The sequence below is a fragment of the Phalacrocorax carbo genome, chromosome 8, assembly GCF_963921805.1.
Source record: "Phalacrocorax carbo chromosome 8, bPhaCar2.1, whole genome shotgun sequence".
Taxonomy (NCBI): Eukaryota; Metazoa; Chordata; class Aves; order Suliformes; family Phalacrocoracidae; genus Phalacrocorax; species Phalacrocorax carbo.
In genome coordinates, this window is record NC_087520.1 from 3751110 (window position 1) to 3767925 (window position 16816).

At 51.6% G+C, this 16816-nt stretch overlaps 1 protein-coding gene across 4 annotated transcripts in view; it reads left to right on the forward strand.

The window, feature by feature from the left end:
- Positions 1–16816, forward strand: part of JADE2 (jade family PHD finger 2) — an 83921-nt gene that overhangs the window by 52947 nt on the left and 14158 nt on the right. For all 4 annotated transcript variants that reach the window (XM_064458322.1, XM_064458320.1, XM_064458323.1 and 1 more), the window contains 4 exons: positions 2169–2380; positions 6370–6537; positions 7052–7168; positions 13301–13762. In XM_064458322.1, coding sequence (XP_064314392.1) covers positions 2169–2380; positions 6370–6537; positions 7052–7168; positions 13301–13762 — 959 coding nt within the window. The remainder of the gene's footprint in view (positions 1–2168; positions 2381–6369; positions 6538–7051; positions 7169–13300; positions 13763–16816) is intronic.

A 16816-nucleotide genomic window follows, 5' to 3' on the forward strand; every position in this document is an offset into this window, starting at 1 on the left:
TTGCGCTCCCTGCAGCTGCCGGCTCTCTGCCTGGCCTCTCCCCTGAGCACAGGGCGGCTCTAGAAAATGCCTGGGGAACGCTTTAATGATCATTTTGCTTTACAGAAGAGCAGAGGGAGCAGAGCCTGAGATATTGGGAGAAAGGGAGTGACTCCAGCCTGACACTCCGGTGCCCGGGATCACAGTCACAGTTGTGGACTTGAAATGCTGACCGAGAGCTTATTTAATGCTCGCATGAAGTCATGGCTTGAAGCTCTCCATCTAGCAAGTGCAACACAGGTGGTGTGTTTATAAAGGGACACCATTAAGGCAAAAATAGTGCTCTGGCTTTGTCTGTAACCCGCTCCCTGCCCTGTTGCATCCAACCGGCACGATGCCAAGAGCAAGCTAGCGGCTCCGTCCTGGCTCTGGCACGCGGGGCTCGCAGTGCCACCATACCAGCATAGGATGCTTCGCGTTGCTGAGCCCCGGCGGCCCCCCCGGGCAGCCTGTGCCAGCCTGGGGCTCTGCAGAGACCCCGTGCCCATCGCCGGGGCTGCTCAGTAATAAAACAGGTATTGTCAGGCTCCTCGGCGTGTTGCGGCACAGCAACCCTAGCGCTTGAAAGGGCTGTGATAGGGAACAGTGTTGTCTGTCTTAGATGGTATCTCAGACTCGACACAGACATGTAAAATGCCAGGCTAGATGTTTGCAGAGACTTGTCAAGCCAAGGGAAACCGTGCCAATGCGAAACATTGGGGAAGAGCTTAAAAAGGCAGACAATGGCGTGTTTGCTTGCCGAGCTCGCCTACGGGTTGCTTTCCCCGTTAACAGAGTTTTGTCAGCCAGTCCGTGGCCGTTGGGGAAAGGTGCAGCTTCTGCAAGCGTCGTCCAGCCAGAGGGGCTGGGAGCGCTGCCCGGGACCCCTGCAGCCCCCCCTCCCAGCCCCGGGGGCTCCTCAGGGCCCCAGAGCTCATCTGGGACAGGGATGTCTCACTGTGGCTCAACAGATGCCCAGGATGGCAAATTTCTCACTGAACATTTAATTAATAACTGCTTCATAGTAATACTTCCTCAAGCCTTTTTTTCTCCTTCTTTGCTCATAAACGAGATATTTTCTCCCATTGCCTTGCAAGAGGAAAGGTGGACAGCAGCGTGGGTCAGGCTCCTCCGCTGTCTGGTGCGTTCTGGAGCATCCTGGCTGTTATCACGGATAATATAAGCAAATTAAATGCAAAGTTCAAATATTTTTTATTGCATCCTGCTGGTATCTCCATCCCCATCTCTGTGCCTTCTCCGGTGATGGAATAGTCCTCATGGGGAGACAGGGTGCCGTGGGGGCTTAGCTCTGCCTCTTACCCTGCAGAGAACTTCGCTCCTGCTGCTGACAGATCTTTTTCTTTCTTTTTTTCCTTACCTGGAGTGACCTCACATTGCGTTTGTGGCACCAGGATCTTTGGGTGCGGGTTAGAGGCAGCGCCTTTGGGAGCAGCGTTCAGTGTCCCCCCCGTACCAGTGACCGGGTATCCCACTGCTGGAAGTTGCTGCTCTAAAAAAGCTTCTCCTGGTTATTGGCCTCATATTCCTGGTTGTCGCTCTAGAGAAACCTCTGGCAAAGCACCTCTGCTGCTTCTTTCTACCAAGGATCCTGGTACCCAGGGAATAAAACGAAGCACAGAAGATCTGAGCCCATAGCGGGTCTGACCTTCTGGTTACACTAAACCCAACCATGAAAAAAAAAACCACCTCATTTGTCCTCAGTTTCAGCCTTTGGCTTCAGTTTTACAGTTCCATTTAATTGGCCTTAAAAGGGTCAATTTTCATCTTGACAATTAAAGCATTGACTTTGTGTTGCCAAAGCTTGTCTGAGCCCTCGCTGCAGAAAACATCTTTGCAAAACTTGTCTCCTTGAACATTTAAACTGTCAGACCTAATTATCCTCATTGCTTCAGCTGAATGGGTTTCTTTCCTCTCAGCCAGCAGCAATATTTTGTTACTGTCTATGAAACATAAACTGCATCCCGAGTTAGAAGCAGCCGTTTTCTGAATCACCGCGCTTACCGTCGCCGTGGATTTGCCTCTTGAATTGCCGTTTAAAATGCTCAGCCCTTCGCAAAACGCTCCCCGAAGGCGGGTCGGCTCCTGTGCCGGAGCTGCATCAGTGTCTTTCTCTGCCTTCTGCCTTGCAGAAAAGCCCGAGCTGGACGAGATCACCCTGGAGCGAGTGCTGGAGGAGCTGGAGACCATGTGCTATGAGAACATGAACATCGCCATCGAAACGGAGGAGGGCTTGGGCATCGAGTACGATGAGGACGTGGTGTGCGACGTCTGCCGCTCGCCGGAGGGGGAGGACGGCAACGAGATGGTGTTCTGCGACAAGTGCAACGTCTGCGTGCACCAGGTGAGCCCCCGCCGCGGGGGGACAGCGGCAGGTTTTGGCTGCACATCACACTCTACCCTCCCCTGGGTTCCTTCCATCCCCACCGTCCCCCTTTCCCTGAGCTGTAGACACCTATTCAGCTTTTCTCATGGATTCCCAGTGCGTCTCCAGTGGACCGGGGATAAAGAATGGGATCCTGGATAGCTGGTAGACAGCAAACTTGCTTTTCTTACTTTCTTAGCCCCAACGCTTCATAAGTGCCCACAGAAATACACAACCGGAGGTTGAAAACGGCTTCCTGCGAGCTTGCTTTCCCCTGTCCTCCTTATTCTCTGGCCGGTCATATTGTATTTTATGCCTCCTCTTCCATTATTATTCTTTCTTTACCCCATCTTTCTTTATTAAACTGCAGCTGTGGGACCTTTAGCATCCAGGGGTGACAAGCACCGTGAGTGGGACTGGCTCATGGGCTGGGAGGGATGAGGGTCTGCAGCCCTGCACTTGCTCTGCGCTCGCCGGAGGGGTGGGCTGGCCCGGACCGCCAGCCTCCTCCTCCTCTTCTGCATTATACTGAGTGTAGCAGGACCTTCCCGCTCCACTAGCGCTGTCTCACATCGCAGGGTTTCTATCCCAGCTTCCCTGCTGTACAAGTGTAGGATTTCACTTTATTTTGCTGCCTGGAGGAAAATAATTTTTATTTTTAGAATAGACTGCAAATGCTCCAAGCCCTTGCTGGGGACGTCTGTGGGCTCTTGCGCTTGGTGCTCAAGGCAGGGAGACCTTGACAAGGAGAAGGCAGCCTTGTGAGGGTCTCCTGGGTCCCACATGGGTCTGGGGAGGTTTTGCTGGTTGTGCTGTGGGGGGAGGTGCCGTGCGGTGCTGGAAAGGCAGCGGCAGCTCCTGGGCTTCACGCTCTGTGTGAAGGGTTTTGGTTTTTTCCTCTGAAGAGAGCCATTTGCTCATCTTTTGGGCAGCTTTTCCATCAGTGCTCCTGGAGGTGGGAGAGCGCTGGAGATATCTATAGTTGCAGGAGGTGGGTGTTTTGAGTGGTTTCCATCGGTGAATCAGATTCCACAAAATACCAGGACGATTCAGGGTTGGGGTTGGGGGGTTTTTCTGTTGGGTTTTGGGGTTTTTTTTAACAAGCCCATGTGGCAGTGCCAGGCTGTGAGCTGACACGTGCTGCGGGCAGGGGCTTGGGGGGAGGCAAGTCAGTGTGCACAAGGCTGCCATGGGGACATTCGGACCCTGGCTGTGCCCACCACGGGCCACAGCACCCCATGGGCTCCACTTTCAGCAGCGACCCCAGCGCTGGGAGCAGAGCGGTGCTGCAGAAGGGGACGCGGCAGGCTGGATTTCAAGGCTGTTGAAAGAAGAGGGAGATTTTCCATTGTCTTCAGGGAGCAGAGTCCAGCCCTAAGCCCGATGCAGCCTGTAAACTGCCTGTGATTTAATCTCTGCCCCGATTTGCACCCTAAGCCACAAAGTCCAGAGATGCAGCACAGGGTGTTACGTGGCATCATGTTGTAAATCTGACCTTCCCTGAGCCTTTGCTAGCCCCACATCCAAAACCTGCTGGGCACGATGCTTTCCCGTGGGGAACCAGGTGCCACTGCCACTTGCTCGGTGTATTTGGGCAGCAGCAGAGGGGAGCTGCGGGTGCCAGGGGACACGGCCGGAGCGATGCTCCATCCTGCATCCCAGTGGGAAGGGGCAGAGGAAGGGTTGTGCTCAGATACGCATTGGTGGGTTGTGGTGCTGGAAGAGATCGTTGTAATCATCTCATCTGCATAACACAAGCCACGAGGCTTGCTATTAATTAATTCCTGTGAAACGCGGCTTTTAGAAAACACATGCAATCTTCATTTAAAAATCTTCAGCGAGGAGGCATCTTCTCCCCCGCCGCTAAATCGTTGCGGTTCATCGCTCTCATGGTGGCAATGTCGCACTTCTCTTTAGCACGGGAATGATCCATCTCCAGCTTCCAGCCACCGTGCCATGGTCCTGTCGCTACCAAATTCCCATTCCCTGGCATGGGGACACGGCTGAGCCTCCCTCTGTTACATGGACCACACCGAGCATTTCTGTGGCTCAGCGTCCTCCCCGGTGTTTCGGCGTCCCCTTCTCGGTGACGTTGAGCCCGTGACAGGCGCAGCAATAAAAATAGCTGCTCTGCTCCTACTCAGCATTGCTCTGGCTCCGTGTTCCTGGAGCACCTTCTGGCTGGTGCTGGATGGGGAGAGCATGTTTAGCTGATAACCCAACTCATTTCCTGAGCCGCTCCTTGTCCAGGACAGAGGCCCTGTAGTGTTTGCGCCCAGGAGCAGAACTGCACCTTAAGCTGCTCTAAAACTTCTAGGAATAAATAACCGAGAGCTAATTCTCTGCTAGAGATGCACACCTGATCATAATTCCTGTTTTACCCTGGATTTTGAGATCAGTCTGCCAGTTTATTCTCCTGGTAGTACGTACCGGGCTGATTTTTGTCTGGTACTAAATCAGATGTTTTATAAAGCTCTGTAACAGAAACGATTTATCTGTCAGATTTGAAAGCGCTGTGAAGCACACAGTTAAGTCTCTGTGAACCGTGTAGACTTGCAGCAATAATATTACCTCCCTTAATTCCTTATTATCCCAATAATCTGTTCACCAAGTGGCTTTTTCCCTTTGGAAATCACTATCAGAGTAAATTTGTGCTTTGGGGCAAGCTGAAGTCGTGCTACAAAGTCCGTTCTTGGCCAGTAAGGACTGAGGATACACTCCTCCCGTGCCAGTGCATCTCCATGTGCCCCCTCTTCCCCTGTCCCATGTCACTTGTGGGGACACTGACCTGCAGCACCAGGATGAAAAACTCTTCCTTTTTGGGGTAAAATTCAAAAAGTGGAGCTGACAAATTCCTGGGCTCAATTTACAGCCAGCAGCGCTGGGGGTCCTTATCGGCGCTGCCCGTTTGCTGCTGGAGGGATGTCAGAGCAGCCAGATCTAGAATTAATTACATTGCCTCACTTAAAATAGTGACACAGCCCACGTTGGTGCCCAGGGCGGTTGTCTGCCACTCGCTGAAAACCCTTTAAGTGTGAGTTATCAGGACCTGCCCGTTAAAAACTGTCTAGTATTAGCACTAGCTGTTTAATGCAGCCGTAAGTTACGGCTGAAGTGGAAAGTATTTTATCATCATCATTGTGTGATACGGCTTATCATTTGGCTCTTCCCCAAGTACGGAAGAGAAATATTTATGAAGCGCTTTGGCTTCGCTGCATCCTGCGCTATCGCAGCAGCTCGGGGAGCTCCGTGGGCGACCCGAGTCCTTTAGTTCTCTGTCTCTTGGCCATAGACTTGTTCTTGCCTCCTTCAGTTTTATCACCCTTTAGATTTATTGTCCTTTATGGTTCCTCCCTTTTCATTTATATTTATGGCTATCAGTTTCCCCTTTTTACCTTTCCGTAGTTATTTTCGCTTCGCCTTCGGGCTGTGTTGGGTGTGTAACCAGCGTGGCCATCTTTCTCAATCATGGGATTGTGGCTTTTCAGCCCTCAGCTACCTCAGAGGTTTTCTCCTCACAGCATTTCTTACTTCTCCGAGTCATCGTGGGTCTGATAGCTGTTCAGAAACGGGCAGGAGATGAGTGGGTGGGTGTCCGTACCACAGAGCTGCCAGTGGTGGGGCTCTGATGGAGCAGCCTGGTTGCATCTCCCCAACAACCCAGAGCCGGCTGGATGCTTGGCACGGTACATGGCACGTTTGTGTACTTAGGTTTTAATTAAAATCCAGGACATATTGATCTGGCATGAGTATCCACATGAAAATAAGGAAGGTAGCAAGGAATGAAGAGCTTAACCTCACTGCCTGTGATTGCGGAGCTGCTTCACATCTGCTGTTTATTATTGCGATGCCCAGATGCGGTGGCGATAAGCCAGCAGTAGTGAAAAAGGTAGGAGTGGAGGAGGAGGCCCTGGAGGATGCTCTTCCCGGGCTGCTGGGGCTAACCCACCTCCCTCATGTCTGCACAGGCGTGCTATGGCATCCTGAAGGTCCCCATCGGGAGCTGGCTGTGCCGGACCTGCGCCCTCGGGGTTCAGCCCAAGTGTCTACTGTGCCCGAAGAGAGGGGGAGCGCTGAAGCCCACCCGGAGCGGGACGAAATGGGTCCACGTTAGCTGTGCCTTATGGATACCTGAAGTAAGATGTTTTCCAACCTCCTCTTGACACACGGGTGGGCACGGACCTGGTTTCCATGTCTGAGCCCAGGATGTTCATTAATGGTCTAAATAGCAAGTCCAGTTTTGGCTCATTAAGCCTTGCCGAGGCCACAGAGCCGCGATGCCGGTCAGTCATCTGGCTGTGTTTTAATTATCACCCTGTTAAGGGAGGACGCAGAGGTGGGGTGCAAGGGCGCAGAGGTGGGGGGCATTCACAGGACCTGCCTGGGCAGGGTAAAACTAATTTCGTGTGTCCATTTGAAATACACGGTAACATCAAGTTGAGGAATTAGTTCAGCGGGAACTTCCGTTTCATCCAGATTTGTTTCTGGTTTTGGGGGTGTGGTTATTTTTTTTCCAAATTATAAGTGACTCGGCGGGGGGGGGAAACAACTAAAAAACCCATCCCTCATTCAGACTGCCACAGACATCCCCCCGTAGGAGATTTGGGAGGGTAATGAGTATTTACAACTTGTCTCCTATTTCTTGGCCAGGTTAGCATTGGATGTCCTGAAAAAATGGAACCCATTACAAAGATCTCACATATCCCAGCAAGCAGATGGGCTTTGTCCTGCAGCCTCTGCAAGGAGTGCACCGGGACATGTATTCAGGTATGTAACTTGGCACCAAAGAATCTCAGACCTCCGGGGTTGTGCCTATAATTGCCACTGAAGATTCTCGAGCTGTTGGTGGATGCGGTCTGGCCGCGTCTTACTCCTGCTCTGAGTAAACGGAGCACAAGTGCCCATCAGACATCATCAGATGTTGTTTGCAATCATTTAATGTATTGAGTGCTAGGAATCTAGATTAACTTTCTTTGCATAATACAGTGATGTTGCTGTAGTGACACTAATTACCGGGACTGCAAATGACCTTGGTTTGAAATCAGGAACCTCCAGCATAAAGGCTTGGCATAGCTGCCGGAAAAGTGAGATACTCATGAGATACATAGCCCAAGCATTTCACAAACCAGAGGGTTGGCTGGGAAGCCTTTCTCTTGTGGGATATCGGGAAACATTGAGATTAGGTAGTCCTCACTAGCCTGCTGGCTTGGAAAATAGAGTATTTACCGCATATTACTTTCCCACATCTTGTGCTCACCTAAGCAAACCACTGCAGACAGCTGATTGCCTGCTCTCCCCGCAGCAGCAGCGTACTAAAGAGGGGGCAAGACATTCTCATCTCAGACCGAAACCAGGACGCTCTGGGCTTTCCTATTACAAAAGTGGGACAGAGCTTCCCAGGCCATGGTCTCTCTTCTCGGGGAGCCTTGCTGCATGCAAGTGATTCCCCAAGCTTAGCCCTGCCCCGCCAGTGTAATGTCCCGGTGGTCCGTGGGGACAGACTGGGGGATCTGCTGCTCTGTGGTGCTGGTGCCTGTTGCTTTTGTTGGCAGACTAGGTATGGAAGCAGTCTTGGCATGCAGAGGGGGATGGAATAGCCATTAAGCTTTGAAAAATTGGGAGTAAGTTTGGGATGTGTACCAATCCTGACTGATCGGCCCCAGTACCGCGACGGGAGCTGCACCTCGGAGGTCAGCGTCGGCAGCAGTGACTGTTGGGGACCAGAAGTAGCTGGCGGGTTGCAGAAGGGCGGTAGGAATAGGATGTCTATAGGCTCCGCTGCATTTGTGCCACTGCCTTGGGTTTAATACTTTAAAGGGAGTTATTAAAAGCAATCCCCTTAGCTTGAAATGAAATCTCACAATACTTCTTTAAATCTCTAGTGTTGACTCACTTCTTTTTTGATGGCTCTGGGTGGATCTGCTTATTCACCCTGCCAGATGGAGATACTGTGTCATAACGGCAACTGCTTTCAAAGAACGGAAGGGCAGGGAAGGAGGCAAACAGGCTTGGCAGCATCAAAAAGAATTCAGCTTCTCTGAGGCTTCATCCTCTTAGTGCCGGCATGGCACGGGAGCTGTGAGATCCCTGGGACTGAATGGATTTGCATTAAAGGTCACCTGAGATGGAACAGGAGCTTTATTGTCTCCTGTGCCGGCAGCTCACGGTTTATAAGTCTTCACAAGATTGTCACTGGAGCATTTGCTGAGGCCACCCCAGCATGCTCAGGATGGTTTTGCTTCAAGGAAAGGGGGAGAAGGAAGAAAAAAAAAAAAAAAGGCAGGCAGTGCCTTTATTTAAGGATTTATGGGGTAAATCAGCAAGTTCACCCATGGGTAAATAAACAGGCTCCACACTCATCAGTGGTACAGAGCTCTGTTTTGAAAGCTTATGTTTATGGAGCATATTTTTGATTAGTGCCTGTTTATACAGGTGTAATCTAACTACCTTTGTCAGCGCTTCAGGTTTATGACCCAGCTGTAAAAGGAGAAGGTTGTTTTCTGTTAAAGCACTGAGCTTTTATTCTTGGCAGCAGGAATCAGGTGCTCCAGGTGGGGCAGGTCAGGGGAAGGAAGGGTGTTGCTTTCAGGAGGGGCTTTTCCAAGTGGCTGGTTGGAACTGGGCTTTGCCAAAAAGGAATGCAAAATCCGGATGGCAAGCTGGAGGAGGGGAAGACTGTCATCCCAGAGGGGCAGGGGGATGCTCAGAGGCAGCACCGCAGCTTCAGAAAACACCCACCTCGGCCACATTAACGGAGACTAAAGTGAGATATTTTTGCATCGGCATCTCTGTGCGTTGGGGTATTTTTCCCCATCCAAATTTGACCGTGCCAGCTGCAGTGAAGAAAATTAACTCTATCCCAGCTAAAATCATGACACCATCAAAAGGGAAGCACAACTGGGGAAGCCTGAGGAAGGGCTCCCCACTATTCTCCATGCCTCTGACCTTGCTGCTTGCATGTAATTACTTCCCTTTCTGTTCTGGTGCAGAGCTGGGAACCCAGGGTATCTCGGCATGGCCGCAGTCAAGCCAGAGCTCCCGGATGCTGGGCAGGGATGCAGGCCTGGAGGCACACTTCCCCCGTCTCCTCTTAAGGGGAAATCATGACTTCATGGTGGTTCTTGTGGTCAGACATCAGGAGATGCCAAAGAGAGCTCAGTATCTAGCAGGAATTCTCTCGTTTGCATTGCCGAGACAGAAAAGAGAGTGCTAGGAACCGGGCCCTGGCACAGCCCGAGTCCCAGCTGTGCTTGCTTGGGACCCAGCTCCTTCCTCACCAACTCCCTCCTCGCTTCTCTGAGCAACTGGAAGAGCACACCAAGGCCTTTCAGAGCAGTGCAAAGTGCCAGCTCTCTGTTAGTTCCTGGCAGGCTTCTCCAAAGGGCACAATCTTTTGCTGTCATCATCTTCCAGCTTGCTTTTTGTTGGTTTTTGGTTTGTTTTTTTTTGAGAAAAATCCCTGAGATGTGTCCTCCAGCACTCACTTATTCATTATTGCTCCTCTGCCCGCTGCTGCCCGCTCGCCTTGAGCTCCTTGTGCCACTGGTCCCCATCCACTGGGATAACTGGTGCGGTGATTCCCAGAGCTGTCAACCGATTGTGCCTGTAGCCCTGAAAAAGTACAGCTTGACATCAGGGGAAGAGCAGTGTGTGTGCACCGTGCAGCCCCCACGCCATGCTCTGACTCACCGCCGCATCCTCCGAGGACGTCTGAGATGCTGAAATTGCCTATTTCGGCTGAGGAGCGCTACCAGGATCCAGACCATCTGTGGTCACTAAAAATCACATGGTTGTTTTGTAAGGATGCAGAAGTGTCGTGGCTGATGGCTTGGCCAGGGTTCAGTACCGGTAATTAATTTTTCCTTCCTGAGTTTCCCTCGTAGTTCTGTTGGAGGAGCCGCTTCCTTCCCCTCCAGCCCCAAACTGCAGCAGAGCACCTCTGTAAACTGGTAAACTTCTGCTTGAATTTCCTTGGCGAACAAAATCATCCCTCTATTTCTTCCCACTAAGAGTGGTTTGGGGACTAATTAACAGCCCACATTAATCACTGGTGCAGCTTTCACCCTCTTTTTCGGAATTCTGTTTGGGGATGGATTTGCGTGGTCAAGCAAAGCATGCCGAAATCCTTGAATGAAAGGTGCTGTGAGATAACAAAGCACGGTCAATAACAAAGCAGACTTGGGGGATGCACCAGTCCTTCCGAGCCCACTTCATTCTGCGTGGCAGATCTCTCCCTCCCACGAAGAGCGGCTTCATTCCAGCACCGTTGTGGGATGGATCAATATGGTTTTATTGTCAGTTTATGCAAGGTCCCCGGGTAGCCGCGGCCGACCAGGTACCTCTCTTTGTTGTCCTGTCAGCTGAGCTGCCTAATTATTTTCTGTTTGCATTTTGGGCACGGTTTCTGACAAGTGCTGCTTGCCATCTGTTGGAGGAGAGATCCGGGATGGGTGTCATTCGATTTCCTTTATTCCTAAAGGTGGAGTGATGGTCGTTCCTGTTAGCGGGTGCGCTGTGCACCCTTGTCCTGGCAGAAGCCACGACCGTGGTACTAATGCCAATATAACTGCTGGTGGCAGAAACAGGAGGGAGGGGACATTGCTGCGTGGCTTTCCTTAGCTCACGTAATTCACTGAGAGCAGCGAGTTCTCCATGTCCATCTTCCCTACCATAGGTATTTATGTGGATAACAGCACAGATGTGTGCTGTAGTTTGAAGCACCCCCAGCTGTTATGCCAGAACAGCCAGGATGGAGTACATCGGGAGTACGTCTGGAGTACATCAGGAGTACCTCAGCAGCTCATGCAGTACCATTACCATCTTGGCTACCAGAGAAGAAAGCTCAATCATGGGCACTTCCAGCTGGCAAAGGCCTCCAACCTGAAAGTGCATCGCATCCCCTTCGTGTATTAACGCTTGCCCCATGGCTGCAGGAGCAAGCACTTGCGCTTTAAAAGCCAGTGCGTGATATGCTGACTGCACCGAATAAACCTGGACACTGCAAGTCAGGCTGGGCTCCCTCTGTCCCTCCTTCATTGGCAACAATGAAAACTCGAGAGCAGAGCCGGTGCTTCAGCCGCGTGGGAGGCTGTGCCAAGGGCTTGTCCTGCGGGATAGGCAGGGCAGGCGCCCGCTGCCCACCGCTGCGGTGGGTGCACTGGGCGGGTGCGGGGAGCACCGGCGGGTCCCGCATGGTGCCGGGCTCTATGCAAGCGCCGGCAGCGTAGCAGAGGGTGCTGATTCGTGCAAGCTATCAGCTATTTTCACGAGCAATTTCAGGCTGAAATTAGGAACAAATGGCCATATTTGAACAGGGTAAGCAGGAGGTAGGAGTTAATAATCTGCTTATGTTTGGTGCCTGCAGGAGTTAGTGCCCCACATCGCTGCCCAGAGCCGTGCTCGTACAGCTCAGGGCTCGGCCGCGTCAGCGCCGCATCCAGCTCTTCCCACTGGTTTTGGAGGCTTTGGAGCGGGGCCTGGAGAGCCCTGGAAGTGGAGGACTTGGACACCGCTTGCCTACACTTTTCTTGGCCCTGGCAGCCACGCGAGTCTCTCGCTTTCATAAGCACCAGCAGATTCATAAACAAAGTCAAGGGAAAATGTCTAAAAGCAGCAATGTCAAAAGTTTACATGCTGGGTGACTGAGCAGGAATGCAGGGCTGATGGGATGAAGATAAAAAGCTGTAAAACTTCTGTTCCTCAACTACTACCGGAATTTTTTTTTTTTTCTTTTCGAGAATTAAAGTGCAGCAGAGCCCCACTAAAACTCTACAGCATCCCCAATGGTTTGTCATCAACATCCATTTCACATGCTTCTGCCTGGTCCTTCAGGCTGCAACTGCATCTTCATCCCCCGCAAGAACAATTCTTCTAGAAATGCTGAAATACGGTGCCTACAGTAATAGCCCACTTAAAATGTCTCATTATTGCAGTTTAACTGATCATTAGCAGCTGGAATAGACTGATTTCTTATGGGTTATGGTTGAAATAATTACCTGACACTCTGAGCCATTAAAAACCAGTTAATGAGTAGAGGGGGAGAAGGTGCTGACATGGACATATACACTGCGCTGGCTGGAGGGGTTCCTCCATAGGAAACCAGGCTGAGGTTTGTTGCCTGTGGGATCCAAAGTAATTTAACTCTGAGGTACATCAGGGAAATTGTTAAAAAATTAATCTGATATAAGTTTGACAACGGTCTAGCCACTGTACCAGTTTGTAAAAGTTCATTTTATGATGTTTTGCTCTGTATATGCTGAGTTGTCTTCCTTTTTTTTTTTTTTTTTTAAATGGAGCTAATCAGAGGCTGTGTAATTTCCAGAGGAGAAAGGTGTCGTGCTCCGGGAGCGTTGGCTGCTTCGGAGATACCGCATTCACTCATAAACCGTGACATGTTCTGTATGCTTTCAATAAAAATGGTATATTAGCTTTAGAAGTGGTAAAAGAGTGGAGTAGTTTAAGGGTGAAATACAGCTGGAAATTTCTCCATCCGGAGAAATCTATTGACAGTCTGAGCATCCCATTGGCCCATGCTGTTGTCTTTGGCTGTTGACATGTCGTGTTCGAAGAACCATTGGAAGCTCCCGTTTATGGTGGGTGAAAGATGAGCAGGGCTCGTCAAAGAGAAGGATTAAAGCAGGTAAGGTGAGAAGGTGCCCACTGATAGCTAGTGAGCCCTGCATTTCTTCTGCTTGGGTCATGGGGGTGTAAGGCTTGGGCGATACAGGTGTTGCTCCATAAGATACCTCCATCACTTCGTGGTAGGCGTTGTCACTCATACGGGTGTCACAGTTTTTGTACTAAGCCAGGCTTGAGCCTTGTGGTCACGTTGTGTTGGTAAGCATCCCCCCCGCCGATGGTGCTTTGCCCTGGCCGTAAGCCCTGTCCTTCTCCCCGCAGTGCTCCATGCCCGCCTGCGTCACCGCGTTCCACGTCACCTGCGCCTTCGACCACAACCTCGACATGCGGACTATTCTAGCAGACAACGACGAAGTGAAGTTCAAGTCCTTCTGCCTTGAGCACAGCACTGGTGCCACCAAGTTGCCCGAGGAGGCACGGACAGAGCCTGACCAAGCCCAGCTGGACTTGGAGAAGGTCACGCTGCGGAAGCAGAAGCTCCAGCAGCTGGAGGAGGACTTCTATGAACTCGTGAAGCCTTCGGAGGTGGCGGAGAACCTTGACTTAAGTGAATCGCTGGTGGATTTTGTCTACCAGTACTGGAAGCTGAAGAGGAAAGCAAATTCCAACAAACCGCTGCTGACACCAAAAACGGATGAAGTGGACAACTTGGCCCAGCAAGAACAGGACGTTCTCTACCGACGCTTAAAGCTCTTCATGCACCTCAGGCAAGACCTGGAGAGAGTGAGTACAGCTTTTCTTTCAGTGGTGTACCCATATGCTCCATCAGGGCTGCTTTAATGTGTGCTGGCACCTATAGACAGAACGAGCCCTGTTCCCTGGTGACTCAGTTCGACTCCCCTAACAGGTGCATCCCTTCATCTAGAGCGTTATTCGGCGCGCGTGTATCATCACTGCCAAAACACTGACACTCATGAAATGAGTTAGTGGCAGTCTCAGCCAGGGGTTCAAAAGAAGAAATATCTGCGGGGAGAGGTGCATCGGTGGGGTTGGGTGGCTGGGAGGCAGATAATGCTGCTCCACCGAGCTCTTCATAGCCCCAGACCACAAAACTACCCTGTGCTGCCCCTCAGATGCTTTCCAGCAGCAAGGCAGAGGAACACTTCATTATTTACTTACATTAGACATCAAAGACGGGTGAATGGCAGGAGCGAGCTGCAGGGCCAGCGGGACCGGGCATTCCCTGCCCTGCCGCAGGCAAAAGTGGGTCGGCTCCTGGGGGAGCTGCCGGCGGAGGCAGAGCCATGCCGGAGGATACAGACGGAGGATGCAGGCGCCTGCAGCTCCCGGCGGCACGGGCCGTCGTCGCACAGGGGAGGGAGCAGCTGCCTCTGCGGCAGCTTTTTTGGGGAGAGCAAATGTCAGCGGAGCAGCAGTACCAAAGCGATGCTGGAGCCCCCCGGGCTGTGCTCGCTGCCGCGCCGCACTGCCTGCCTGCGGATTTGGCTGTCGTGGCTGCATGGAGGGAAGGAGCGGGCAGGAGCAAGGATGGGGCAGAGGCAGGCTGGGGAGGAGGAGGGGAGGTGAAGGCAAGAAGCGGCAAGGGGAGGAAGCACAGGGGAAGAAGCACAGCACGCAAAGTGAGACGGCAGAGAGCGGCCTGGGAGGGGACGGTGCGGTAGTGCTGCTGCTGGGGGGCAACATGGGCACAGTGCAGGGCAAGGCTGCCCAGTGTGGCACGCACGGACCAAGCTCCCTTTCCTCCTGTGTTTAAAACCCGAGTTTTAAACCTGGTCCTCCTTCTCCTGCTCCTGCCAGAGGGGTGAATCCATGGTCCCTGCTTGGCTCCCCTCCTGACAGCCCACCCACGGTGCAGAACCCATGGAAGGGCTCAGGGAGTCACTGGGAGCAGGCAAGGAAGGAGGAAAACAGGAAAAAGGCATTGCTTTGAGCTGGTGGAGGTGGTGCCCTGAGCCGGGGGGTGGAGGGTGCTGCAGGGGACATGCTGCTCCCTGGGATGCGAAGGTGGTGGCGATGCTGCCCTGCTTATCCCTGAGCCCTCCCTCCAAGCCGCTGTGGGTCTGCAGCATAACTGAACCCATGGGGAGAAAGGCGGTGTGGGTGAGCGGGCTGTTCATGTCCAGGTGGGGTTCAGCTCTGGACCAGCCTGTCCCGGTCCTTCACTGCAGTTCCCCATGTGGTTCTTGGAGCCTGAGACCCTTCTCCTGTGTAAAAACAATTGGATTTCAAGCTATTGGTTTCTTTTCTCTGGCCATATTGGCCTTCATCCCTGCGTACATCATTGCCATCGCTCTTCCAGTCTGTCCCTCCTTTGCTCCTGCCTTCACTGCATCGTGTTTCCATCTCTGTGTTGGGCCAGCATTAGTGGGTCTCCAGCACCAAGCTGTAGGCAACAGGCTGCAGCTGCCGGCTCCGAGGGTGACAAGTTCAACTCACTTTTTTTCCCCTCATCTGCTTCTCTATATTGTAAATCTAAACCAGGCTGCTCCACCTCCCTCTGCTTCCACTTGCTCCCAGCTTGACTTTCCCAGCTGCAGCGAACCACTGTGCATCTCTGGGTACAGCACTTTGCTCCAGGAGCTGCCTAATTCAAAGACATGGCATGGCAGCTTCCCTTTGATCTCTTTGTGTCAAAACTATGGGTTTTACCAGATTCCTCATTTTCCAGGGTTGCCTCCAGGCTTCCTGGGGTCATTCCCCATCAGTGTTCAGCCTCTGCTTAGCAGCTCCCTGCCAGGTTTCACCGCCTGGCCCTGGAAGAGCTGTTTGTTTGCTCTTCTTCCAAGACAGGGGAACAATAAACACTGGCCAGATCAAAGTCTGGCGCTCAGATTAGTGATACGGGTTTAAATCCCATTGCTGCCAGTGCATCCCAGGTATCTGATCCTGTCTGTCAGCACCACTCACAGTCATGCCATTTCACTTGCAAACAGTGGGGCATCACATCAAATTCACTTGCAAATAGTGAGGCAGCGCATCAAATAGGGGTCAGAGAAGAGCAGCCTGGAGGGGTAGCCTTTGGAGGGTGTCCACGGGGGCATCACATTGCTGTTTTAGTGTTTGCAGCAATTGATCTGGCTGGAATGGTTGTGATTTTGGGGGCTGATAATGGTATCTAGATCCAAGAGTTGGGGAGGCAGAAGCCTTGGGGCAGCCAGAGTGACAGCGTTTCCCTCTGCCACCTCTTAACCACTGTCATTTCTGCACTTCACGGTGTCAACAAATTAAAGCTATTGCCTGGGAATCCTAATACGGTCCCCCCATTTTCTTTCTGGCCTTTTTTAACCCTCTTTTGCCTTCTTCAATTTTCTAGAAGCTTTTTCCAAGGACTGGTTGTTTAAAGTAGCGTTAACAAAAACCTCTAGTTTCCAGGCTTTCATACCAGCATCTAAGCTTGGCTTGGGGAAGCAGTGCTGGGTGGTGTTTATCTGTTTAAGTGTGTGTAAACACCAGCAGTCTGTAAGCAGAGAACAAGTAATGTTTTCTTCCAGGAATATCGAATCATGGTGAAGAGATACCACCAAACACTTTGAGATGCAGGTTGCCAGAGGCAGTTGTTTTCCTCATAAAGAAATTTGAGTTTGATATATTCTCCAATCCAGAACAAAAAAAAAAGAGAATGTAGTAAAATATACAGGATATAGCTCGCTGCCTTATATTTACATCTAGGGGATTTAAAAAAAAAAAAGAAAAAAGAGCAGCTTTTTCTCCTGTATTCCTGAGTGTTTCCAATTTGTCCTTAGGTAAGACTGATGCCATAAGGGGGTGGCCACGGTCGTCCCGCTGCCTTCACAGCCTTTGGTGGCAGACATTAGG